This window comes from Alosa alosa, chromosome 13 (assembly GCF_017589495.1).
Source record: "Alosa alosa isolate M-15738 ecotype Scorff River chromosome 13, AALO_Geno_1.1, whole genome shotgun sequence".
NCBI lineage: Eukaryota > Metazoa > Chordata > Actinopteri > Clupeiformes > Clupeidae > Alosa > Alosa alosa.
In genome coordinates, this window is record NC_063201.1 from 32,344,842 (window position 1) to 32,372,503 (window position 27,662).

General features: G+C 41.5%; 1 protein-coding gene across 3 annotated transcripts in view; it reads left to right on the forward strand.

The window, feature by feature from the left end:
• The window catches only part of cep76 (centrosomal protein 76), a 92,354-nt gene that overhangs the window by 11,625 nt on the left and 53,067 nt on the right, over positions 1 to 27,662 (forward strand). The window contains exons 3-4 of one of the 3 annotated variants that reach the window (XM_048260450.1): positions 20,019 to 20,085; positions 20,386 to 20,430. The exons of 1 other annotated variant lie outside the window; for it this stretch is intronic. In XM_048260450.1, the coding sequence (XP_048116407.1) occupies positions 20,019 to 20,085; positions 20,386 to 20,430 (112 nt within the window). Of the gene's footprint in view, positions 1 to 20,018; positions 20,086 to 20,205; positions 20,431 to 27,662 lie in introns of all 3 variants that reach the window. One more of the 3 variants, XM_048260449.1, reaches the window with a different exon arrangement.

A 27,662-nucleotide genomic window follows, 5' to 3' on the forward strand; every position in this document is an offset into this window, starting at 1 on the left:
TCAACCCTACGGATTACCTGGTCATCCACCTCTTCCCTTTCCGCATCCAATCTGTAGTGTTGCCTCTCTCTCTCCGCTCTGCTCTTATGCTCCTCCCACTGTAGACAGGAATGGCGATGAGAATTCCCCATGGCATCAGCCTGGTGCTCTGTTTTCAGGTGGACCGCATGCTGCAAGCAGTGCTCACACTCCTCCTCTCCCAGTTTAAAAAAAAAAAAAAATTAAACGTTTATTTTTCACAAGTTTTCTGAACAATTGTACAAAGTGCCACAGTGCACACAGCACAATATACAGCACAATATACATACACAAATATCCTCTACCCATCCTCCCCAATCCCCATGCATCCTCATCCTCATAACCTATCCGTACAAGTTTATATTTGGAATAAAGTGAACCTACATCTTGCCGCCCTCAGTCAAAAAGAAAAAATAGGGTATACCCCACATGCATACAAAAAATAATGTACATAAAGAGGCATAAATAAAAATAAATAAATAAAAAGTAACACAAATAATAATAATTAAATACAGTCCCAGTCTACTGCAGAAACCTCATCAAAATAATCCATGAAAGACCCCCAGGTGGAATAGATTTCTCCCACATTTCCTCTGAGAGATTATTTTATCTTTTCTAACTTTAAATGATACATGATGTCTTTCCATCTGGTGTGGGATGGAGATTTTGGGCCTTTCCAGTTCAACAGGATAAGGCGTCGGGCTAATAAGGTTGCAAATGTCACCACTGTTTGAGAGCTTCCTGACCACAGGAAGTGGGAGTCATCAGGTTTGGTCCCAAATATGGCCGTGACTGGATGGATTTCAATAGCAATGCCTAAAGTGTCCCTAAGCGATGTAAATATCGCCTCCCAGAATGTTTGCAAGCAACGAGAAGCCCAGTTCATGTGTATCAAGCTAGCTGGAGCACATAAAGGGTCTATAGACGGGAAGAGTTTTGCCAGTTTCACCTTGGAGAAATGCAATCTGTGAACAATTTTAAATTGTAGCAAGCTGTGTCTGGAGCATGATGAAGATACAGTACATGCACCAGTCTCAAAATGTTGCTCCAATCATCCTCTGAAAAGCTGAAACCCAGGTCTTCCTCCCAAGATGTTCTTATGCTAGCTACTGTCTGTGGGTTTATGTTGCTTATGAAGGTGTAAATGAGGGAGATGGCGCCTCTATGTGATATTGTTATGGCCAGTAGTTCATCCAGCGGTGTTGTGGGGGCCAAATGGGGAAAAGCTTAATAATTATGTTGAACAAAATGTCCCTCTCCCAGTTTAGTGAAGCTGATATTGAGTTCCTTCACGGCCTTCCTGTAAGTCTCATAAGAGCATTTTGGAAACCTCTGCCTGTAGTCATTAAACATTGACCAGATGACGATATCACCTCCTGTTTGGAGCAAGCCTATAGTGGCTTATTGAAGGATGAAACGATTCAATGTGTTCAAACATTGGAGTCCATCTTGTTGCTGGGGGTATGCCTTCCCCTTCGGTCTTGAGGTGGTGCTAGAGTCACTCCCAAAAACAGTCACTATCAGGCGGTCATTTTTTTGGTGGTATCCTAAGATGTACAAAAACATAGTCTTACACACCTCCTGTCGCTGGCCCAGGTTATCATTAAGATGATACAGGTATGACCACTTTCGTTCGTTTGGACCACCTGTGGTGTATCGCTTTGTCTGCTGCTGTGAGATCCTATGAAATATAAAGTGCTTTATTTCAGGGTATGTCATCTTCTAGCCTGGCCATTGGCCATCCCCTTGAAGGGCTTCGCTTCTACAAGGGTCTTAGATCTCAGCTACTGACAAACGATTGCAAGCTGGAAGCGTGGACTCGCTAACGTTTGGCCGTGACGTGATGTTATGCGCCAGCTCGATCGTGAAGTAAGCAGACAGAGCGAACAAGATGGATGTAAATGACTAATGCCATGTCAAATGTAAGAGTTAGTTGAAGAATAGCAAATAGCAGATTACTATTCAACATTAAGGTTGAAGATAACATATTGTAACGCTGATGAGAAGTTAGGAGACGGGGAGACTGATATATCGTTCCGAAACTCCGGTAATTTATTTCCTATAGATGTACAGGCTAGGGCACGGGCAACAGGAGGTGTCCACTACAAAACAACAAACTGATCGCTGATAAATCACGAGGCCTTTTCACACAGAGATTACGCTAAATTTGTGGGAAAAGAAAACGTCTTTTTGCCGCAACGTGTGCCTGAAAACGAGGTGAAAATTTGCCGGCCTGCTGATCTGTTCACATGATGCGGCATTTTGGGGAGCCAGGAGGCAGGATCAGCTAACAAATTAAAATGTGCTGTTTGCTGTTGCTTAGAATGTTAGATTCTTGCGATCAATGTCTTCAGACAATAAAAAGTCATTTGGAAGGGAAATAGAAGAGAAGAGTTGCCCCCTGTGTTGGCCGTGATTCCCCTTTGAAAATCAGAGGTTCACAGGCTACTGTGGCCTTGGTCAGTGGCGCCGCCAGCCGTAATCCTGTACGCAATGTGCTTACAGTTTTTCAACGCTTTATTCATGAAATCATTCAATATTACAACAATAAAAATAGCTTGTGTACTGTCTTAATTGAAACATGCTTCGCGCACAAATGATAGCCTAGGGCAAAGAGATTGGACATCTCAACATAAGGATACATTAGAAGATGATGATTGGTGTAAACTTTGTCACACGACGTGATGAGCAGTTCTGGCGCTTAAAAACGCAACGTTCCATTCAGTCATAAATCATTCAAGCGTAGTGCTCCTCATGAAAAGAAAACAGCAGCTTAATATTTTTTAGGTGTTCAACAATAGGCGCACTGTTATACCGAATAGCAGTTATACCGAAGGCAGTGAGATTATTAGGCATTGCATCCTACAGTCACTCTGTTTGGAACATCGCAGTTCGGGTTGATAAGATTCAGTTAATGCGAGTATGGATCGTCTCAAAGTTTGGGACAACCAAACAGCTGTGTAGGCAAAGTAAATCCTAATTGTTAGGTTACCATAGCTGTCTTTTCTCTAGGCCTAGGCCTATCGGAAATCGCGACATAAGCTCATTGGTTTCTTTTTTCTTTTCTTTCTTGTTCGCGTGTAGTGAAGCGATAATGCATTTAAAGCACATCATGTGAGCAAGAGCCGATATGGCCAGAGCTGCTTGCTCTGTAAAGGTATTTCTGTCCCACCCAAATTTGCTGAACTACTTGCGAAGTAGCCTATTCATCACAGACATCACATGTATCACACGAAAGAGCTTTTTCTCAGATTTTAAACGATGTTAGTGGTTAGTTGTTGTGGTAAACGGTTCGCGAGAAAAGTAACTTTAATTTAATCATATTTTCTGCGCCCATCTCCCTAGCCATTCATCTTGGTGGAATACTTCGCGAACTTTCCCTCAACACATGACAAACCATATATCAGAATAAACAGCAGACCTTACCGAACACAAAGGTGTAAAGCATTCCCCTGTACAGTTAGCCACCCCAGAGTAATCCGGTTTTAAATTTGCAGCAATGTCTATGCATGTCTCGAACTTTGGGGTTCACAATGTGTTTAAATTGTTCAATAGGCCTACATGATTTTATAACAGGCCAAATACAAAATAAATGTTACAAATATCGCCTAGATATCTGTAAGCATTACAATCAGAGGATATACATATAGGGCAGACAGACGCTCATGAGTTCATGCTTTGTTTTATCGCTGGATTTTAGGATAGCCTATTATGGCAACCGATTGCATTCCGAGCTACAGTCAACTCTAGCAGGCATTAAATGACTGGAGACTTTGTGAATTTAAAGATTGACATAATGTGCTGTCTCTGCTATTGCTGCTTTTGATCAGTTAGATTTATTTGCAATCTCCTCTGGTGGGCTGGACATAGCATCGAATTGCCCGCCCAGATTCCCCTTTCCGCCTTGACCCATTCACACTGGTGCCGGAACGAAAAAACTCGGCAAAATGTTTTGTTGTTTGTAGGGGGCTTGGTAGTAAATTTGGTGAGACACTTTGTCCCGCCGTTCCGCCTCTCCCTATGTGAAACGGACAGTCGTTCCGCGATTCTGGTACATAAAATCGCGGCGATTTTGGCAGTGTGAAAAGGCCTACGGTCTCAATCACTCGTCATTCACACTCATCGGCCAACAACACAACTCACACGTAATCCACTTCTACTCTGACTAAACTTACTAGACGTCTTAGAACCCCCTATTCTATTCCCTCCCCTTATCAATCGCTAACCTATCTGAACCCCTAAATATTCCCTCCCGGACACCTCCCCCCAATCAAAACACATCAGAACTCATTGACACATTCTATGACACAGGAGGGAGAGGGAAACACAAACACTCTCGCGCGCACACACACACACACACACACACACACACACACACGCCGGGAAAACAGAAGACACAGGGGAACACAGGGGAAAGTCCAACACTGGGGCAAATAGCCTGGGCGCTACACTATCATCACAGTTGTCAAAGCTAGATGTGATCATTGAAAACATGTCGCTTCGTTCATACCGGGTCTGCCGCACATGCTGTAATTTAATATCGAGGCTACTGCGCGATACACATCAAACTTTTCCCAAACCCCGTAGGGAGGAGGGCCACGACATCTTTGCCCGAAATAAAATGTGTTAAACACTCCTTTTGTTCAGACTACAATTCCTGAATATTTGGAAGCGTAACCAGCACGGACTGAATTGCTTCATTAACTTCCGCCATTGCCAACTCCTCGAGGACTACAATTCAAACACAGCGCAGAATCTCAACGTCGTCTCTCACAACTCCCGCCTCCTGCTCGCTGATTGGCTCGGGGTCGAATGGGAGATGAAAAACGAGCGGAAGTACGTAGGAAGGCAAGGCCAGGCTAATCATCTTCCAATATGCACCAAATATTTCCAGGATGAGGCTGATGCAACACACACACACATACATTTAGCAGAGTACAGGTACAGAGCCAGTGAAATGCAATTGACATCCAACCAGAAGTGCAAAAGAAGCATACCAAGTGCAGGTAGAGTGCGGTTAATAATGTTCAGTGTATAGTTGGAAAATTACAGGTTTTAGATATATATATATATATATATATATATATATATATATATATATATATATATATATATATATATATAACCAAACCAATAACTAAACCAACCAAACCAATATATAATATATATATGAAGAGTTCAGATGCAAAACCCTCTAAATCCGTCTATATATATATATATATATATATATATATATATATATATATATATATATATATATATATGTATATATATATATATAAATAATGGGGTGTGCAGTGCAAGGTCATAGGTGATATGGGGTGTGCAGTAGTAAAAAGTAAACAGGTAAACTAGTAACAGCTAAAGTACATGGGACAGACCTAATAAAGAAACATTCAATACGTTGTCAATGAATAAACCTAGTTTGTTATTCCTGAACAACTCAGAAACATTTACTTCTGCTTGATTGGACCGTGATGCCCACACATGAAACCTGATTGCTTGAGCGTCACATCTGTAATTAATGCAGGGGACCTCTATGAAAGGCGAGGAGCCACGCGTTACCTTTGACCGTGGGTTGCATCTTCTTTGTTTTTGGACTGTTTTAATTGAATGTGCTTTTGTGGGCTGTTAGCTTTCAATAGTCTGCAAGTGAGGTGGGTTAATTGGGCCACACCCACTTTGGTGCTCTATAAAAGGTCCTGAGTTTTGGTGTGTGGGAGACTGACTGATTGATGTGCAAGTTGTTGTGTGATGTCCATTTTAAACCAGACTGTTACATTAAAAGGAAGACCTTTTCCCACAAACAACTATCTTGTCAGTTTTTATCTTTTAAAAATGCAAGATGGTGGACCATATTTCACAGCTCTACTCTACGTGTTGCATGTGGTATGGCATATTTTGGGTCCGTGAGCACAACTCTTGTCTTTCGGTAACTGACTGGCAAACGCGAAAGGCAGAGCTAGAATTTCAGGTATGCCCTCCTTGGCTAATGTACTGTCTGCCGCCATACAGGCGACTCTCCCGCCTGTATTCTAAATGGCAGATTCTACACTTACAAGAATACTACGATTTGTTGGCGGAAGTAATTACACATAAATGAGCACATATTTTTGAAGGAAAACATAGATTTGTGCTAAGAATCAACTCAAAAAATTACACAATGTAGCTTTAATATAACATTCAGGGGACGCCATACGATGCCTCTTGTCATGTGCACATTAAAGTTGCAGTCAGTGATCATACGCGATTTCAAACCCATAACAATTTTTGTCACATTCAACAATCATCTCCTCACAATCTGCTAGCTGCCCACTCTGTGCGTGCACTGTAAAAAAATCCGGTCTCTGTACACAGCCCACGCTCTGAAAACTTTACACAAACAAGGTGAGGTCAGCCTGTCCCCCAAACAAAAACAAAACTCTGTGTTTCTTTGAAAATACTGAAGAGGGGGAGGGATGAGCTACCTCTCTGGTGTGTTTCGTTTGGTCCTTGATTAAAATATAATGTACGTTGTTTTGGACAAAAGCGTCTAGTAATAATTTGAATATAAACATATAAACAAACATGACTTCCTGTGCAAGCGCTTACTGCATCTTTAACATGCGTAATAACTGTAATCTGTAATTACGCTAAAGTAAGCAGTGGGGATTATAATTTATGAATCAGGAATTTACAAGAGTTCATAGTCTCTCATTCATGACTTCATACATGAACAACACATCAACTAAAGCATGAGGTACAATGGATCAGAGCTAGTGAGCGGAGCGCGAGCGAGCAAGGAGCGGAGTGGATGGAATTTTGCTGGAGCACGGAGCGCTTTTTTATTCAGAGGCCGGAGCGGCCGCTCTGTCCCACTCCATTTTCGCTCCGATACCGCTCACGCCCAAGTGTGAGGCATGCCCAAATCCACCCTGAATTCACATCTTCGTAGTGTATCCAAGACCGCTACAATTCAAAACAAACATGTTGACCATAATTGTAACAGTTTAGGCATAGCCAGAGCTTTGCTCAAGATAAGCTTTAAAGGCTAGCATTCAGAATCAGGGGAGAGAATAGCCTACAGATCACGAAAACAGTGCACACTAGGCGTGTCAAACACATACACACACTATGGACGAAGCCCCCCACACAAAAAGGATCTCACACGAGGACTCACACGACCTAAAAGGGTAACACGCTACACTAAAACACAGACATTAAAACAGTAAATAAAGGCATTAACACACACAAACAACCCCCAGAGTTCTCCCCTGTATCCCAGAATGCATCGTCCCAGAGTCCGTAGCACATAGGACTAGTCCAGCATGCCGACATTACAGTAAGTTCGTTGGGGATGAAGTTGCTAAATATTTTAGAAAGGAAACTGAAAGTCATAAGGCTTACAAGCGTAGGCTACTATTCCTACAAAACAACTAGATACTAACAATGTAGAGCAAGAACAACTATGTTGTGACACTGTTCCAGTGAGATTTATTTTGGAATTTAAGAAGACACATTTCGCGGAAACATGAGTGTGCTAGGAGAGCAAAGAAAAACATGAGCAATTTGAATAGCCTACAGTGGGCAGTGCTTCGACTTGGCCAGCTTCACTCGCGGTATCACGCGACTTTAATTTGTATTTTTCCAGTGAGACGCTGTAACAACCCAAACAACCGGTAGATGGCTCAAGTGAGCAGGGTGTCTCGTAAAAAGAAATGGAGCCTGGAGAACCCTACACAGACTTAACTACAGACTTTAGCAGACTGGTTTAGAAATAATTTAATAGCCAGAAATATGCCTGCCCTGCCCTAATAAAGAAATATTTGGTTAACTGCGAGTGAATCCCGTTTGCAGCGGTAGAAGAAATGCAGGACAAATTAAACATTCTGGTTTTCTCCGAGTGCAACGATGATAGACAGACATAATTTGGACAAAATATAGAGCATATTAACCTCTCTTGCTCAGCCAAATGCCTTCCTGTTACGTCCTGTTATCACGGAGTTAGCCTACAGGCGATAAATGATTTTTGATGGTGCAAGTTTACTTCATTCGTGGTTTTTTTTATTATTAAAGAGTGTTTTTCAGTTAAGTGCTTATTCAGTAGAGCATTTAGTGCTCTCCCCAATCCCAGACGTTCACATTGCATGTTTGTTTGTAATGGATGCAACCGCGAGATAGGCTATGCGTTTGACGGCAATGAGTTGTTAACAGACATGAACCAAGACATATAGCCCAGCAGCAAGTCTAGGGACTGTTCGTTATTTATTGAAGGGGCCACCGAGGAATTTTGAGTGCTTCAGTTGCAAGTTGCATGACCCCTCTTGCCTGCTAGAAATTGTTCAAGACCCTCCACAGAATTGTTAAAAAGACATGACCCTCCCCTGCCAATTGTCGCTGTCTTCCGCCCACAGCCACAGCCACACACTGTGATAACGTTCTTCAATCAATCTTTCCGTGAGCTTGCATGCTACCAGTCCTTCCTTTTCAAATGTGTTGCGCCTGTTTGCACAATTTCACAAATAATCATATGTGATTAATAATATGACAAATAATCCCTGTGCACGGGGACCTAAAACAATGCATGCCAACTTTTTCTGTGTTTACCCACGTATTTTAACTTTCCCCAGCTGTCTTGCCGTTTTAATGTTTTCCGTAGAATATCCCATATTTTAATACTCTCATAACAGCCCCTGCCATCAGGCCTGTCTCTGTGTTGCCCTGTTGCTACCCCTTGCCCTTCCAACAAAACAGATGTCTTCAAATCATCGTTTTTTGCTTGAAAGCTTAATTTAGAGTGATGTTAACCTATTTAAGTTTAACGGCATGTGATTGTCGCGGAGAGCACGATTCATTACGCTGCATGTTCGGCCTTATGTTCACGATGCGCACCTGAGGCTACTCAGCTACAAGAGAAAGAATTTCCCCTGTTTGTATGTTCACTGCAAGTTGGCCTACCATAACTTACCAAATCTGCACTGTAGACCCTAACTGGCTATTTATATTTTTCTGTGAAATAAGCAAATGTATTTGTTCAACTTTATGAAGCAGAGTTACGCATAGGCTACTTGGAACATAATACATTTGACAAAGGACAGATGTATGTTGCTAGTGACAAAATATTAACTTTCAGTGTTTTACGATGTCTTTGTCATGGGGAAGTGTTTTTCCCCATGCATTTATTCTAGGTTACTGTCAGTGACTGCCGCGGAGAGAAGCGGGGTCTGTGTTGTGTTGCGCTATGCTAATTTATTTTCATTGGGCATACCATGCCGTGCCGCCCACAGCTCTTCAGTTCTGACAAAGCCAAACTTACTCCTTTTGAAACAATGAGTGCAGGAAGCGTTTGTATGGTTATATTGCTTTGACGGGGATCCCAAGCAGCTTTCAGCCATAAGGCTACTTTGAGAACATTTCAATTCACCCGACACTAATATTCAAAATGTTGAAAACTATTTCGCATAGCCTATAAAGCAGTTTAATTAAATGGAATGTTAGTTGTAAACAAACGAGCTACTTGGTGAGGCTTGGCCTCACAGATGCACTCGTGCCTTAGATGGCAGGAAAAATCTTCACAATAGGCCTATTAACTAACCACCCGATTCACGCTGGCTGGGGAGGGGGGCCATCAGACATTTGTGTCCAGTTTATCCGCCCTGCCCCCAACAAATCACACCTTCCCACCTCTGACAGCTTAAAAGAAGTCAAGAGGACTCCTTACTCACAGACCTATTCACAAACCTGCGTGCATTTTGCCGTGTTTTGAAATCCTATGCAGCTACAGGAGCTTCCAATCGTGAGGAAGCAATTTTGCATTGTAGGCATAACTAACATGCAATAACGCCACCAACAACAACCAAAACTAGGCTAATCATTGTCAACATGTAAATTAAATGTAACATTATTGTGAATCAAATTAAAATGTTCTCTTTTGCAAACGAGGCATAGTAACAGAATAATTTAATAATGTTACAAAGATACTACATCAATCCTTGATGTTTCATTAGGCTACTAGGCTATTTGTTTTGTTTTGCCTTGATTCATTTAGGCTAGGCCTTTTTTTATTCAGGGGGTCAGATTCACAAAGAATTTTAAGGCTAAAAGTAGCTCCTAACTGGCTTAATTTAGGAGCAACTCCTAAAAATAATGGGCGTGTCACTCCTAACTTTAGGACTCCTTATTTTTTCACAAAAAGTAATTCACGAAGCATTTTAGACCTAAAAGTAGCACCTAAGTCTGGGACAGCTTAAGTCGAGAGGACTCCTAACTCACTAAGACCTATTCATAAACAGCTTTTTGTGGCATTTTACGCTATGCATGTTTTGAAATAGCCTATGCTAACAGGAGCTTCCAATCGCGAGGGAACAATTTTGCATTCATAAAAGGGATGCAATAATGCCACCAAGAACAACCAAAACTACTCATTGTTAACATGTAAATGAAATGTAACGCTTCATTGTGAATCAAATTAAAATGTTCTCCTCTTTGCAAACCTAGCCTAGGGATATGGTGACAGATTAATTTAATAATGTTGCAAAGGTAGGCTACTGCATCAATCCATAGGCCTATGTTTCATTAGGCTACTAAGCTATTTGTTTTGCCTTACTCTTTATTCATTTAGGCTAGGCCTTTTTATTCAGTTATTAATCATCTTCCGCCCTTCGCGACTACTTGTGTAGCGACGATTCTCCGACCTGTCACCTGTCAGTCATCATCGGAAGAGAGGTGTTTGGAATTCCCGCGTTACAATCGTCAGCCAATCAAGGTGGTCACTTCAGTCAAGCTCGTGCATGAGTAATGACGTCATCCATAGCCACGAAGACTCACTCCTAGTTTAGGAGTTGTCTGAAAGGCTTTGTGTATAACTTTTAAGAGAAAACTCCAATCTAAAATCTTTAAGTGCGATTTAGGAGTAGCCTACTCTTAGTGGTAAGATAAAAGCCTTTGTGAATAGCCTACGGCCCCAGTTATTCATCATCTTCCGGCCCTGTGTAAGCACGATTCTGAGACCTGTCACTCATCATCGTAAGGGAGGTGTTTGGAATCATGCCCGCGTTACAATCATCAGCCAATCAAGGTGGTCACGCTTGCCCATTTACCCAAATTAATGGTCGAATATTACTGATGATCATTGTTATTATGACCGCCGCGCAGCGAAGCAGCGGTCATATAGGTTTAGTTGCATGCCCAAATTTCCGTCAATGATTCCCGGGACACTGAAAGACCGGGGTACACGAAACTTGGTGGACATGTAACCCCACATGGATAGCATGGAACCATCGTTTTGCGTTTTGATCTGTAGCCCCCGCTGAATTGGACCCCCGAAGGAGGGTAGGGCAGACACAGTTTTCTGTGAATATCTCAAAACCGTAGGGTTTAGGAGGACCATTTTTTTTGTATGTTGATCTCAAGGGGCCATGTCAACCCATTCCATAACCACTCATTTCATGTATAGCCACCTAGTTAAACACAAAAAGTAAAAAAATGAGGTGGTGTAATTGAAGGTATATGTGACCTAACATAGTCAAAACTGCAACGAAATTGGAAGTGTAGGATCATTATGACACCCCTCTGTATGCACGCCAAGTTTTGTGGAATTCGTTCATGGGGGCCACACAATAAATTAATTTATGTTACTATACACCAACTGGCCTACTGGCCTGTAGGTGGCCCGGAGACAGTTTTCTGTGAATATCTCGAGAACTGTAGGGCCTAGGAGGTCCACCTTTTTTGTATGTTGGTCTTAGGGGCATGTGAACCCATCCCTTTACCACTTATTTCATGTATAGCCACCTAGTTAAAAATTAAAAAGCAAAAAATTAGGTGTTTTCATCTCAATATCTCTGGCTGACAAGGTCAAAACTGCACGAAATTAAAAGTGTAGGATCATTATGACACCCTCTGAATGCATGCCAAGTACTTTCGTTCATGGGGGCCTTACAATAAAATAATTTATGTGTACATTTAGTGACGCATACACCAACAAGGATTCCGGGACACTGAAAGACCGGGTACACAAACTTGGTGGGCATGTACCCCCACATGGATAGCATGGAACCGCCATTTTTCGTTTTAATCTGCAGCCCCCTGCTGGACTGGACCCCGAAAGGAGGGTAGGGCAGACACAGTTCTCTGTGAATCTTTTATGGTATGTTGGTCTCAAGGGCCCACATCAACCTGGCTCATAATCACTCATTTGTGATTTGCCCCCGGTAAAAATGAAAATCAGTAGGATTAAAAGAAAGCCAAAATAAATATTCATCATCATCATCATGGCTGCATTTTCAGTATTGGCGAAGTAGTCGTTTGTCCACTAGATGATGATCGTTGCAGTGAGACATAATTTTGTTGGAAGTTAAAAGTGGGTTGGAAAAACAATGGACGCTTCCATACAAGGACTGTAATTTACGAGCGAACATCTAATAAGGATAGGGACGATGTTCACATGAAGTGTAATTCCCATTTCTTCTTGAAGCTCTAAATAAATCTGAGGATGTTTTATCGGACATGCTTGGTTTTACTGCAGGTAATGCGTTAATCTTGTAATATCAATAAGGACCTAGGTAATGTTACCGTTAGCGTTGGTTGAGTGATGGAGGCATTTGATTTATTGCATTTGTAGAAAACTATAAATGCGGTTATATCAAGCAAATGTATAGCAGCACTGTTTGTATCTTTCGACTGTCATTTATTGCACATGCTACCAGGGCTCGAAATTAACGATGTCCCGACGTCCCGGGGACCATAAAAAATGCTTCCGGGACACAATAGAATGATGTCTGGGACAACTCTGGGACAGTAGAAAAAATGGCAAAGCAAATTTCAAAATAGGTACCTTTTCCCTAAACTGTTAACATGGGAATCTAAACGTATCTTTCTTGTCTGAATAAAATACAGAATCAGGCCTATACAAAATTTGACCTGGCGTGACGGGCAGCTGGCAAAAGCAGCGTTAGCCAGCTGATCTGTAAAGAAGCGGTTTTATACACGCAGCCTTACAACACTGTTTAGGCTACTGCGCTTCAAATCACTGTAGGCTACAATGTTATTTTTGGTACAAATATAGTAAGATACCCAAATGGGCTGGGTGCTTGCGTTTCCTTAGGAATCTGCCGTATTGGTTAAATGAATATTGTGACTTATAGGCCGACACAAAAATAGGGCAAGGGCGGTAGGCCTAATGGGTCACTTTCCGATATAGAGGTTAACTTACCTAACTAGCAGGTAGGTAAATGGCATTTGTTTTCATGACATTGTGAACATTTTTGACTGATAATGTAGGCCTAAGGTTACACTGGTGTTCTAACTCTCTGACTAAAAGGGTACGCGGTTTTCTGTCATTGACAGACAAACGCCACCAATATCATGCTGAGCTAAATAGCCTACTGCAACTGCGATTTGACAAAACGATAGTGTTGCAAGGTAGCCTATAACAATGAAAACAGTTATTTAAGTTAGCATTTGACATTTCGCTGTGGCAGTTCTAAGGGGTGTCCAAACTGCGGCCCGCCATGCACTTTAATCCGGCCCGCCGAGCATTTATTAGTTTATCAAATTATTAAAATAGGCCGCTCGCTATTTTTCCAGCAATAGACGACGTTGTGGTTAACTTTAGGCTACTGCAAACTGCTTTACTCTCTTCTTAGAGAACGTTTACAATGTCAAAACAGCTTGTTACATCGAGATACATATTCTAACCAATTTTTGCTAATTCATTTAATTGGGAACGCATTTGAGGGTGAGAGCGTGGCAGGAGAGTAGGCTAGCCTATCTGACAGCTTTGTGGTAATTTCCCACGCTAGGCTACTTATTGTTTTCACTGAGATCTGTGGCCATGACATCACACCAAACTGACACTGAAATTAAAGACACGTGAAAATAGATTATTGACGGAATGTTTTACAACCCTGTCCACAAAACGATGGACAATGAATGTCTAGTGCAACCTCAAAAAAGAGCCAAAAGCGCAATCTCTGAAAAATGAGTGTTGTGTGAAACAGCAGATGATTAATGAAATGGTGTTTAATAAATTGTTCAGAACTGACATGGTGGACCATAACGAGTTAATTAAGTGATGCAAGTTACTGATTATTATGCTGTTTATTATGTAGAATGGGAAAAAACAAGAACTTGAATTTGGGACACTGGTGTTTAAGTCCGGGACAGCTGCGGGACACTGAGAAAAAAAGTTAATTTCGAGCCCTGCATGCTACAAAATCATTCTGTGCAATGGAAGATTTACCAACGTTACACCGGTCTGATACAGTTTTGCCTATACATGCGTGAGACTGAGACTTCGTTTATTTTTGTTTTAAGTGCGTGCAGGGTGTGAGAGGGGAATCGATGTGCTTTGATTACAGCTTGGTAGTTGTAGTCTGTGAAATTAAAAAGCACGTGTGTGTGAAGTATCCAAACAATGACCCCTTCATTTCATTATGGCTGCTTTAGCAAAACACCTTAAGCTACTGTGTAGTGGGTCCCATTTAGAAGTGGCTACTTCATTCGCGCTTTCATTGACTCATGGAGCTGCGGAATATTATTACAACTTTTCGCCACGATATGACAGTTTAAGTCCGCTTTGATACTGTAAGGCGAAGCCATTGGTTTCCAAAGGAGATTTTATTTGTGTAAGCCAGCATAGCCTATTGACAATTTATGTTGTAAATAGGCCTACCTTATAATCCTACCTGTAGCTTAGGGAAGCTAACAGCTTTCTATTAGGATCTAGTTTGTTAATTACCGCTTTGTCATAACTCCCCTGATGCATTTTTGCATTTAGAATAGCCAGAGCTGTATATCTCAATCGAAAATTAAACAATATCGGTGCCTATGGACTAGGCTGGGTGAACCCAGCCTGATCTGCCCGCTATTTATTTTTGATTTCTTAAAAGATTGAGCTTGGTCTGATGAAAGCCAGACTAGCCATGGACCTCAGTTACACAATGCAAGGGAACATGAATCAGCCTATATTTGCAACGAACAATAACGGACAAAAGCTCTTCAACTTTGGCCCGTTAAAATGTGTATGAACAGTCTAGCGACGATTTCATCAAGGCCCATTTGGACATGTCAGTTATTTGCACCACTGGTTAGATGTAAAACAGCATTTCGTTTCAGACTAGGCTACTGTTACTTAATTTGTGCATTAACAATAACGTTTCAGACTACTGTTACTTAATTTGTGCATTGACAATAAAGTATTACATGAACTAAAGATGACTAAAATCTTATGTAGAAGAAGAAACATTCACAAAAAATCCATCCATCCAAAATGACCTTTGTTTTGATAGCTGTTGAAAACGGCATGGAACTGACAGAGATGTTTTGTTTAAAAATACATTAAAAAAATAAAATAAATAAATAACATTATGCTGATACCTTTTGATTTTCCCAAATACAATGTAGCCTACAGGTGTAAGTGACCTTTCATCAATCCAGTTGCAATGGATGAACTGTGATGAACTGCCCTACTTGTGATTGTTTAGAGATTTTAAAGGTTTTATAACAATTCTACATCTTCTTTGGCTATTCTACAATCTATTCACCTTTTCAGCACCAGTAGGGTACTTTCTGTGCAGCTGCACACACACACTCAGGCATGCCAAACAAGCATACACAAAAGTTTCAAGAGTGGGGGATGGAGTAAAATATGGAGACAAATTGAAGTGTGATTTATTTTCGCGGAACGGATGTACAGGACTGAGCGGCGGTCATATTTTGTACCGCTATGCGGTACATCTAGTTTAAGAACATGCAGTGTGCGTAGGGTACCAAAAACATTTTGCTCGTAAAAAAGCATCATAACGCACATTCTGGCGGGTCTGTTATTTACTGTAGGCTGCGCAAACTACAGGCCTTTATTTTGGGCATTCATTCATTCATTCATTCATTCATTCATTCAACCTTTATTTATTCTCGGAGGGTCATTGAGGGAAGCCCTCATTTTCAATGAAGCCGAGATTACAGAAGCGAAGCAAAGCGCTCCACAAACAAGACAACATTCGAGGCCTTCTGTTGAAGAATAGCCTGCGCTAACAGTAATCCTCCTGCCCCTGATAGGCCTACCACAGCTGTGGATAGTGTGGAATGTTCAAGTAATAACACAATCCAATGTGTGTCTCAATTAGGGATCGACCGATATGGTTTTTTCAGGGCCGATACCGATATCAATTATTACCAAAACAGGAGGCCGATAACCGATATGTAAAACCGATATGTCAGTTGTCAAAAAGGGGGGTAGGTAGTAAAGGCGATATGCTGCAAAAAATTAATTCAAAAGCATTTAATTATGCAAACTTTTCTTTCTTCTTTTGATACACAGTTGTCTATCAACTTGCATCACTTGCAAGTGTAAATCCTGTGTATCATGTTAATCCAAGAGCTAATGATAGCAATTATTTTCATAGACTAGGCCTACACAATGGGCTATGTGCTTGTTAAGGGACCTGTCACAAAGAAGATGCTTTGCCATCGTGTGTGTGAGTGCACGAGAGAGGGAGAGGAAGAGGTGCATGCGTGATGGCAAGTGTTACGGGTTGAATAGTTTAACAAAACAGTTTTAAAATAGTTCTTAGGCTATTTAAGTATGCAATTTGTGTCCATGTGTAGACTACAAGCTACACTTTTGAGAGCCTAAAGCTCAGGACGCGATTTAGTTCAGGTCGGATTAAATTACGGCTGGCCCTGGGTGCATGTTGTCTTTTCTGACAATCCGATTCAAAAAGGAGCAATTAGACTTTTTGATGTTCGCTATCGCATAATTTAGGACTTGTCTGTACTATGTCCGCCGTGGTGTCCCGTTATTCACAATTAACGAACGAGGCGGAGGCAGAGAACTCCCGACACGCAGCACCCGAGTTTGTAGGCTAACTAGTAAACAGTAACGTGCATCAATCGGGAATTCGCTAAATGAAGGAAGTGGGTGCTTTACTTATTGATCCGGATCAAAGAGACAATAGCTTACAAAGTGGTGTTTTTGTAACTTCAGTGTAGATGATTGTGATTCATTGCAACTTCAGCAATGTAGGCTACCTTCCTTACCGTCTAAAAATAGCTCCGTACAGCTGAAGACCAGTCTACAGGCCGATAATTGGTCGATCCCTAGTCTCAATTGTCCCCCGCTGACCACCTCACACATTTCTCTACATTTTGCAACGAACTTACATGACAATGCCATAAAATATGCCAGTTTTAGGACACAGAATAATGTTTGTAATGATACCAGGTAGGCCTACGTTTAACAGTACCTAACAAGTGTAATGAGCTATTCATTGTCGAAGGTGCATGGTGAAGTGAAATTCTTACTTTGGAAAACAAACATTTGCCGATATCATCGCCGATCATCAGAATATTGCAACAGATTCTGTGTTCTGGACTGCAGGTAACTTGTTAAGCCAGTGGTTCTCAAACTTTTATTTCATTCCCCACTTTGATTAAAGGGGCATGACTGATGATATTGGAGATAACGTGTTATCCAGAGGCTTTTGCAAGTCAGCATCTTCGACGGTGGTCTATTAAAAATATAAGTTTTCGATGTCCCAAACGGAGAGCCATACTTTATTGTTTTTTTGTGAATAGCATCTCTATGCTACTCACAAAAATGTAGGCATGGGGACATGATGAAGTAGGCTATCCAACTGTCGTGTGTTAAATTATTGTGATTACGAGCCAGTGGTTTTCAAACATTATGCGCGGACTCGACATCTAACTAAATGCAACAGGCTCATATCGTCCTCGCATTCGCAAAATGAGGACCAGTGTTTTGTCAAATTGCAAATAGCTATTTATGATAGTATGAAGTGCTTTTTGTATAGGCTACTATCTTAATCTTGGAATATGGTGAGGGAAGTGGCGCGTCTGCAGTCAGCCAAATATGAATGTAATTCTGCGGCATAAAGCAGATGTATTTGTTTATTGTACAGAAAAATAAAAATGACATGTCAAGCAGTCAGTTGACTACATTGCAGTCAAGAAGTAGGGCAAATTAAGACACTGTTTTGATTTGGTGAGTTATACTACCCCCAACACTGACAATAACATAGACAGCAAATTAAGATACTTTTCGCTTTGTGGAGCCACCGTAGGCTATCAAAAGCAGATTTTGATTTTCCCTACCACCGTAGTCAAGCTTTTAAGCCATACCCAAGTAGCCTTAATCGAGGTAATGTTTAATTACGATTTATTTTGTTATTGAATCAGAGGGCTGGGATTCCTCTCGCAACAATTACGCTTAAAGGCAGCCTAGCCTCCTGCTTTTTTAGAAGGGCTGCAGTCAGGCTACTGACAGAGCCGATGTACAGTGGCAGAGCCGACGACAGTGGCTGAAAGTGGTACTAAAGCTTCACACAGCTTCACTGTAATGCGCTTGCGACTGAAGTGGCCATTTGAAAGCCGATGCCCACTGTATGCTTTAAGTAAGGCTGAAGTAAACTCGGATGCTAAACCTGTATTATTTAGGCAATTAATCCCACGTATCCCTTTAGTTTTAGGCTTATTGACGTTGGCAAGCTTGTTCGTTGTTGCACTGTCGGTGTTGCATTAGGCTATCTTTTACAATAGCCTACATGTTCTATGAGTGACATTGCCGTTGCTCTTAGTTCTTTGGTATTTAAGTTTTCTAAGGTGATAATTCAGCTTGTAGATTATTTCTCCCTCCTTTAAATTGGAGCGAGCGTGGAGCGATTTCACTGGAGCGGGAGGATTTTGAAGTGGAGTGGGGAGCGAAATTGAGCGGAGTGGACTGACGTGAATTTGAGCGGAGGAGTGGCCGAGTGAACAGCCACCTGAGCGAGGAGCGGGATATTCGCACCGCTCAGCTCCGCTCACTAGCTCTGCGATGGATACATCATCATGATTTATGATTTCTAAGACTATGAAATCATGTCAATTCCTGATGATTCATGAGATATTAAGGAATGAAGTAATGCATAAATGATTAATTAATTCATGCATGAATTCATGATAATTCTTGTACCCTTACCGTAAAGTGTTACCGGAACAACTATAAAAACATCCAGAACAACAAAATAAGACACTTAGCACAGAATAATTTACGCTGAAGATGTCCAAATGACAAAAACATAAAGATTGCAAAAGAGAAATATGACATGACCGTTGATTAAATTAGACTGGTCCTAAACGTTTCTGGTTAGTGTACAGTATTGCTAGATGCTAATAAAACTAGGCTAAAACTGATTGCTGTGGTATGAACTTGCTAAACATTGTGGAACAGTGTTTTTTATGTGCAGCCATTTTTATCAAGAAAAGGTTGCAAAAGTGATGTTGAGGATGTTCGCGAACAGAACACCAACATCATCACTAGAAACTCTAAATAGTCATGTAATTGAAAGGAAATTATTGATGAGTCATGAAATTGGTCCTATTTTGGAGAAAATGTTAGTTATATAGTGTTTATTAAAAGATGCAACTGATTTGACTTTCCAATGAATGAAACATTCTATTTAATGTTTGTTTAGAATCATGTTTAGAATTATTTCAGAAAGAAAAATGGCAGGTCAGACTTTCAAAAGAACTGAATTAACTATCAACTAGTTGACTATTAAAATCGCGCTGTAGCCACGATCTTTGACTGATTTAAACAAATTCAACCAATCTTTGTTTCCATAGTGGCCCCATGTCATTTGCCCACATGGGCTCCATGCAGGATTACACTGGGTTTTATTTGGGTCCCAACTGGGCAACATACACTGGACCCATCTAGACCTCAGCCATAAATTCTACCTGGGTACTACATAGGTACCACATGGGTTGAAATATGGGTATTTGGTGGGATTGTCCGCGAGTTCCAAAGTGGCCCCATGTCATTTGCCCACATGGGCTCCATGCAGGATTACACTGGGTTTTATTTGGGTCCCAACTTGGCAACATACACTGGACCAGGACTTATGTTTAGCTCAGCTAAGATATTGCGTTAATACAGGCTGAAAAACAACTGCTCTCATAGATTAGATTGGCTTAATCCTACCTCTGGTAATATCAAAAGTCTTATTGTTTATTCCTAGACAGAAGCAGAGATTTCAGACCCCCCAAACAAGTCTGAAAAAATCAGTGTGACTCATGCAGAGAAAAGTAAGTAGGCTACTGCATTATAAACTGTGAAATATTTTCTTTACATTTCTTCATACTACCCAGAGACAATAATTTAACAGTGGAGTTGATGTTTTATTCACATTTCTTTTATCCTGTCAGTTAATATTGATCTCAAAAGAAGATACCTGAATGTTCAAATCCTGGGGGGAAAGGCATTTCTTGAACATTTACAGGAGCCTGACAAAACACTTGGTGGGATCTGTTCTACCTTAACACTCTGTCTTGGCTTCTGTAACCAACGTTTCCGTTCCAAACCCGTACCTTGTGCTTGTGAACCAGATCTACAAGAGAGCTTCTTATTAGAGGTCCATCAAGATGCAACAGGTAAATGTCAGTTTTCTAAAGTGTGTACATTTTACATTTTGTGTATACATCGCAATTTTTATTTTTAGAGGAACTAAGGACTTAAAACGTTGAGATGCCTCCACCCATTAAGAATTTAGAATTTGTACATTCTTTATACAATGACTGCAGTACTTCCTGGTGCTAGCTGCAGGTAAGCCTCAAATAGCATCACCCCATGTCTGGTATTCCAAAAGAGCCTGAAAAATGCTATGGCTATTGGAGAATATCCCAGTTCTGGACGGCTGTGTTTTACCAAAGGGATACCATTAACATCTCTCTCTTTCAGTGATTCTCCATTTGCTGGTAAATTTGTGTGCTTATATGATCCAGTGTGGGCCCATTGTCCAATAATGTGTAATTATGAAACAGTGGCGGTTGCTGGTCTTTCAAAGAGGGGAAGCTCATTTTTGGCCTACATCATAAAAATTGTCCATTTATTTATACGTAAATTCTGCCCCATATTCCTTTTCAAGAAAATGCTCTGTGACCCTGTCGTACCAACTAGGCATCTTTTCCAGTGACTTGACCAGTGTCCTCTCAATGGCCAGCAGAGCTAGGCTGCTTAAACAGCCTTGGCCCATTGTGTTACAGGTGTAGGACTTGAGCCGCTTGCCCTGCTGTTTAATTCTTCTACTTCTAATTATTCTGCTGTTTAATTTAATTCTAAAAGTTTCTCCTCGCAAGGAAGACTTTCAAATGGCTTTGCCAAATTCAGGTTGACGATATTAGCATTGTCTGCCATTGTGTGCAGTTTGCTAGCTGGTTATTCACCCCTACGACACTAGCCTAGCCAACTGTATAAATTAATTAATGAACGATCAATCTGGAATTAGGTTAAACTGAAACAAGGAATGTGCTGTATAAATGTATGAAATGTACAATGTTTATTGGCCAGCAATTTCGCCAAGCAAATACCAAGAGGTTGCAGCAGTTTTCGACTACACTTGCAAAATCCTCGGTGGAACTAAGCTTGAATAGCTTCGGCAACTTTTTATAGTACAAAATCGCTGTCATTTATTAAAAGGAGATGCAGTCTTTTGACAGTCCCTCCAATCATCACGCAGAAGCCGGAGTCCAGGCCAGCCCACACCTCCATTCACCCACAGAGACGCTGAGCGTCTGTGAGCGGGACATAATCGCAGCATTTATCCAATGACCGTCTAGTTTCGAAGCACTGAAAAAAACTGTTCAAAGCACCCCATTGAAGTCCAGGGACACCAGGCTTCAACAGGGAAATGCATTGTGATGGTACGGGAATGTATGAGAAGGAAAACGAGTCAGTCGACCTGCTATATGTAGCTGATTCTGAACGAACTTGTCTTCTGACACATTTTTAGTCAATAAAATGTTAACACAAAAGTACATATTTGATCATTATTTTTTTGACATTTTAGGGGAAGCCGAGCTTCCCTTGCAGTCTTCAAGAGATCGTCTCTGTTATGAAAGTAACACAATGCACTGTGTTTCATCAACATTTCCTAAGCATGTTGTTTCTGTGTACCGTTCCTATGTTCAGTGATAGAGGGCTATATATGTTACGCAAATGACAGCATGCAGGGTAAAGTTAAAGTTGACACTGCATACTGCTTTAAAAATCAAGCCTCTGAATGGGCTTGCAAAGTAGGCTAATCTGTCATGTGGGCTGCTTTCATGTCTGTTAACATCCAGTCCAGTAACTTCCAGTACCATCCTTTTTTTGTGGGGTTTGTGTTTCATTCAATTGTCCAATGTGTGGCCCATGACTTACTTTATCTTTATTTAAAGTCAGTATGGCCCTCTGGGAAAAATACTTGCCCACCCCTGATATAAAAGGTAGTCATGGCTAGGGCTGGGACGGTAACCGCAGTACCGCAATACCATGGTCACGTGACTCCTACCGTAGGTCTGATACTGCCTTCACTCCAACCGTAAACTCGGAGGACCCGACTTTTAAAATCTCTACCTCTGAAAAAAGTGTGTTCATGAGATCAGCTCGGAAAGCAAATACAGGAAACGCATAAATACGTTATTAAAACGGCTTACTATGGTTGAGCAAGAAGGAAAATGTCTCGGGGTGGGGGGGGGGGGGTGATTCTATCTAGTGTTAATTTAGTGATACATTACCTTGCCTATTTGTAATGAGGGTGAGATTTGCCTCTTGTGTTGTTGAAAGGGAGGCCGCCGTGGTTGGAAAATATTATGGTGACGTCAAGTCAGATACCTCGGGTTACAAGACTTCCGCACGAGTCTCCAAGCAAAAAATCCGACCCGACTTTGCGTTCAAGTCATTTTTCCTCTATTGGAGGTCGGAATTTCCGAATATCCGATGTTGCACGAAGGCGCTATGAACTTGTCACCAACAAAAATTGGCTGTGGCTGTGTGCACATAGGGCCCTATCTTGCACTCAAGCGCAATTGACTTTGTACTCCGGCACTTGTATCATTCCTATTTTGCATCCGACACACAGCAGACTTTCCCCTCCACAGCGCACGTCGGTAAATTAGGGAATGAACTTGTGCTCCCGGGGGCGGTTCAGCGAAAAGAGGAGGCGTGTTCCGGCGCCTGGTGTTCCCTGGTGCTATTTTGCAGTTTCGAAAAATAATTCCGCCACAGACCAGGAAAAACCTAGTCTAAAGTCAGTGGCGTGTTATTCAGATGCTATTTTAAAGGTGCATGCTTGGCAATAATGTAGCGTGTGCACAACCCAGCGCTTGCTCATAATTTTTCTATTGCACAGTGAGATGGAGTACGCCTTGGGACAGAGAATTAGACGCGGGAGGGAGAGGGTCTGCCGGCCCAGACAGACCTATCTCTTCCTCAGTGAGGAGGAATGTAGGCATAAGCTACGCCTGACCCAGGGCTCCAGAGGCTCCAATTAATTTTGTGTGCACCGGTGTGACCAGCTATAATGGAAAAAGTGTCCGCATTGAAACTCTACCTTTGGTTCAATAACAGACACATATTTGGCCAATATCGTGGTTTAAACAAATCACAGATAGTGAAGGGCGGGACCTACTCTCTGATTGGCCGTGGCCCAGTGCCTGTGTGTAAATTTGAAAATGCGTGTGCTGCAGAGAGAGAGACCCGTCAGATAAACAGAATGGATGTAGTTGCATTACAGTGTGGTCACATAGGCCGAGATAAATGTCCCCTCTCCCCACTGCCTTTCGGGCGCTGGCAGCAGCAAACCCGATCAGAGGAGGCCGAGATGATAAAGTTTATCGTTGCTCACGATAGGCCTAGTGAAACTTCCCTTCACCAAGTTCAGTCGAAATAATTCACCAGAAAAATAGTTTGAACGTAAACCCGACGTACAGGAATGCCACTTGCGCCAAATTTATAGGAGTCATTGCAGATGAAAAGACGTCTTAAAATTCCGAACAATGCATACAAGGCCTTCCCGAACGACAGAGATACAGATATCCCCGAAAAGGAGTGCGTCATTGACCGCAGTTACATGCAGGGAGTAACCCGGTTTTCAACAGCAATATTTGTTTTTGCTGCGAAGTTGTGTAAACTCATTCTGATGGCATCAATCAATTTAATCTGGTATTTGGCGCAAACCGAATATCGCTGCTACATTTAAAGCCCGAATATTCCCTGCATGTATAACTGTGGTCATTGTGTACGGTGAATTGAATGGATACATTTAGATCAAGCATGGCAAGTCATTGCAATAGCCTATAATAGGCCTACCATTTTGTTACTGCATTAACCATAGTGATGTTCTTATTGAAAATTTAAAAATACTAAAATTAAAAAGTAAATTGCATTGTGGGGCTGTCAAATGATTATTGCAATCATCATTGCAAAATCACATAAAAATCCCCCCTCTTTAAATTGTGCTCAAATACATTTCTATGGAAGATGCTAGCATGGGGAGCTGGTTTAGCCAAGGCCTAAAGATCATGAAGGATAGTATGTAAGACATTGAGCCATGAGATGTGCAATTTGAAGCCCTTAAAAGACGTGCACTGTTCATTTACTCACTGTTATTTTTATTTAATTCATCTTGAGATGTTTTAAGTTTAAATTTCAGCTCAGTGAAGCACTTAAAGCACCAACACTTCATTAAGTTACTTTTCTTGTAGAATTGTAAATCATAAGTCATAGGACAACCTATATAGGACAGTAATTAAGGAAAAAAAGTGAACCTGCTGCGGTGTTAAATGCGATGTGGTCGAAAATTTGGGTGCACCTAACTTTTGTGCTGGTGCACCTATGAAAAAAAAGTTAGGCGCACCAGTGCAACCAGTGCAAAAAGTTAGTCTGGAGCCCTGTGACCTGTGAGGCTGTTAATCGAAAACACACACAAACACAAAGCTTAATTGAACGAACATTCGGCATACTGAAGATGTGCTTCAGGTGTTTGGATAGGTCAGGAGGCACTTTACAGTACAGTCCGCAAAAAGTTGCAGCATTCTTTGTGGCATGTGGTGTTTTACATGAATCATGGATGTGTTGATGACATAAATGAGGAAATATTAGAGACTTAAGGAGACGTGATGTTGAACTGCATGTGCCGATGACATTTAACCTAAATGCCCCAGCAGCAGCACAGGAGAGGAGAGCTTATCTGACAGAAGATCTGCATCGTCTATAGTGAGGTATAGTGAAGCAAAGTAATCTCGGTATAATGTTAGACTACATTGCAAAAATATCACCATGCATTCATAACTTGGTGATTTAGTGAGAGTGAGCCAACATCGGAAAGTAAGTCTTTGTGACATTTCTTTATTTACATTTTGTCAAAAAGAAAAATGCCAGCCGTGGAAGCAATTGTGGCAATTTCCTCCCATGACCGTTTAACCAAAGCTAATTTGGGTGGGTTTCTCCCATCCCCATACAATGCTTCTTCTCTGTCTTTTACGACCCTGACGAGAACATAAGTCTCCTCGGCTGTGAACCGCTCTTTGCGTGCGCCTGGCAAATCAGCCATTGAAATAGCGAATCTCCCATGGAACAAGAGCGCCTGCTTTTAAAGGGAATGTGAGATGACGCTCTGGGGGTCGTTTCTAGAAAAGTTAGCAACGACGTTGCTCAACCACCATGGTACGACGCAACTTGCGACCAAACAACGACATTGTTACACCTGTTTCCAGAAAGCATCGTACCTGTGTCGCCAATTCGCTACCTCCGACGTTCGAACACTGTAGTTCCAACAACGTTGTTGATGATGCAGCGATAGATATCATTGGTGGAAACAGTGGCAACGTACCCCCTAGAAATTCTCTGCCACATCCTATGTTGACATTTTTCTAATTTAAACCGAGTGATTAATGCTGGCATTGTCATTATCATCTGCAAAAACCTAAACCTATTAATTGCAAGTATATAAAACATTTTACTGAAGCTGACCAATATGTGCCATTATTTGTGTTAAATATCTATGTTGGAAAAAATATATAGCTTGGACGAATGTCTGGGTATCGCAAATGTTATCAAGTGTCTCGTGGCTTAACGGCAGTGCGTCAGTGCACTACGCGCTCGGCCGGAGTTCGCATCCTGACTCTTCTTTTCATCTCTGAGTAAGAGTAGGCCTACGATACACAACAGTAGGTTTTGACCATACATATGTATATAGTTACTCTACATCGAGAGACCATAGGTACTAGACATCAGTCAAAAACAATTTAATCTACGTGTCACATTAGTTCACCTGCAGGTAGCGAGAAGCAAGAGGACAATCTCACATCATAAGAAAATCGAACCTACAACGTTGGGATAATAAGTCATCTGCTTTAGCCACTACACCATTTATCACTACTGTTGTAAGGGTCTGGGAAGATTATAATACTAAAAGCAAGGCAATACTTGAATTAACATAAATAGCAAGAATGAGCCAAGTAGGGGAGTCAATGTCTTAATCAAAATAAAGCTACAGGATAGATCAATCATTGAGTCACGAGATAAACATCCACTTCGCAATTTTTGGTTAGGCGGTTGTGATTTTTGGTTAGGCGCTCCGGACACCAACAGGAACGACACAAGTGCGACTGCCTAGGGGCAGTAGTTCAAACGACCAAACTTTGCGTCCTTGTTTGCGATTGAGAGTTCGAACTACCCTTTCTAGAAACACCAAATCCAAGAACGATGGAGCGAACTACCAAGGTTGCGACGCAAGTTAGCAAACAATGCTTTCTAGAAACGACCCCCTGATTGGTTTATTGCACGTTACACCCAAATCACAAGTATGAGTAATGTAGCTACTTCAGACCAACCATTTTAGATTTGTGTCGGGCGCAAGAGTCATTTATCCCGCCGGTATAATAGCAGCAGCGCCCGAGATCCGCCCACAAAGCTACTTACGTTTCAGATCGTTAAGATAGGGCCCATAGTGTGTAATGTTGTGATGTGTTATGTGAGGGATCATCTTATGATTTGGATTCAAGGTTTTCTAAACAAAGCTTCAAAACGTATCATTAAAAGATGAAGCAAACCCAACCTTTCGTGTGTGTGTTGGGGAGCGCAATGTTCCAACATTCCATTTATGTTTACTATGAGAGAGTAGGGGAGAACTGGGACAATCGTTGCACTTTTCTGTTCTCTCCGTGAAATTTGGCCAGAAAGGAGTCATACATGTTTATACAAGTTGAAACATAATTAAAAAATATGGGCCCCAGCTGTGGCGCAACTGGCTGGGGCACCTGCACTGTACACCGGCGACCCGGGTTCGATTCCCGCCCCGTGGTCCTTTCCGGATCCCACCCCTGCTCTCTCTCCCATTCGCTTCCTGTCACTCTCCACTGTCCTATCATTAAAGGCATAACAAAATATGTTCTAGTTTGTTAAGAATTTATCTATCTCTTAGAATTTAGAATTTATCTATCTCTTTAGCCCTTGTTCCAACATGACGCAGCCATTAAAAAGTACGGTAGCCTACCGTTGTTACTAGTAGCATAAGCATAGTAACTAATAGCATACATAACTAGACTGCATTTCCAGCGGGAACTGCAGTGGCAATGCTTCTAAAGCTCTAGGAGAGGGCTATTCAACTATTGGCTTGCGGGGTGAATGCGGTTCGTTGGATTTTACCTGTGGCCTGCCTTCGAATTTAGCTTCTATGACTAAGATCAAATCAATAAAATAAAACAACAGCAGTGAATGGCTGCAAAAATAAATAATGTCACGCGTCTTGCACCTCTCAAACTGGGCTATCAGGTAACCTAGAGAAGAATTGAAATTATGAAATATGACCAAGGCATTAAAATGCTGCTTGTTTGTCAGGATA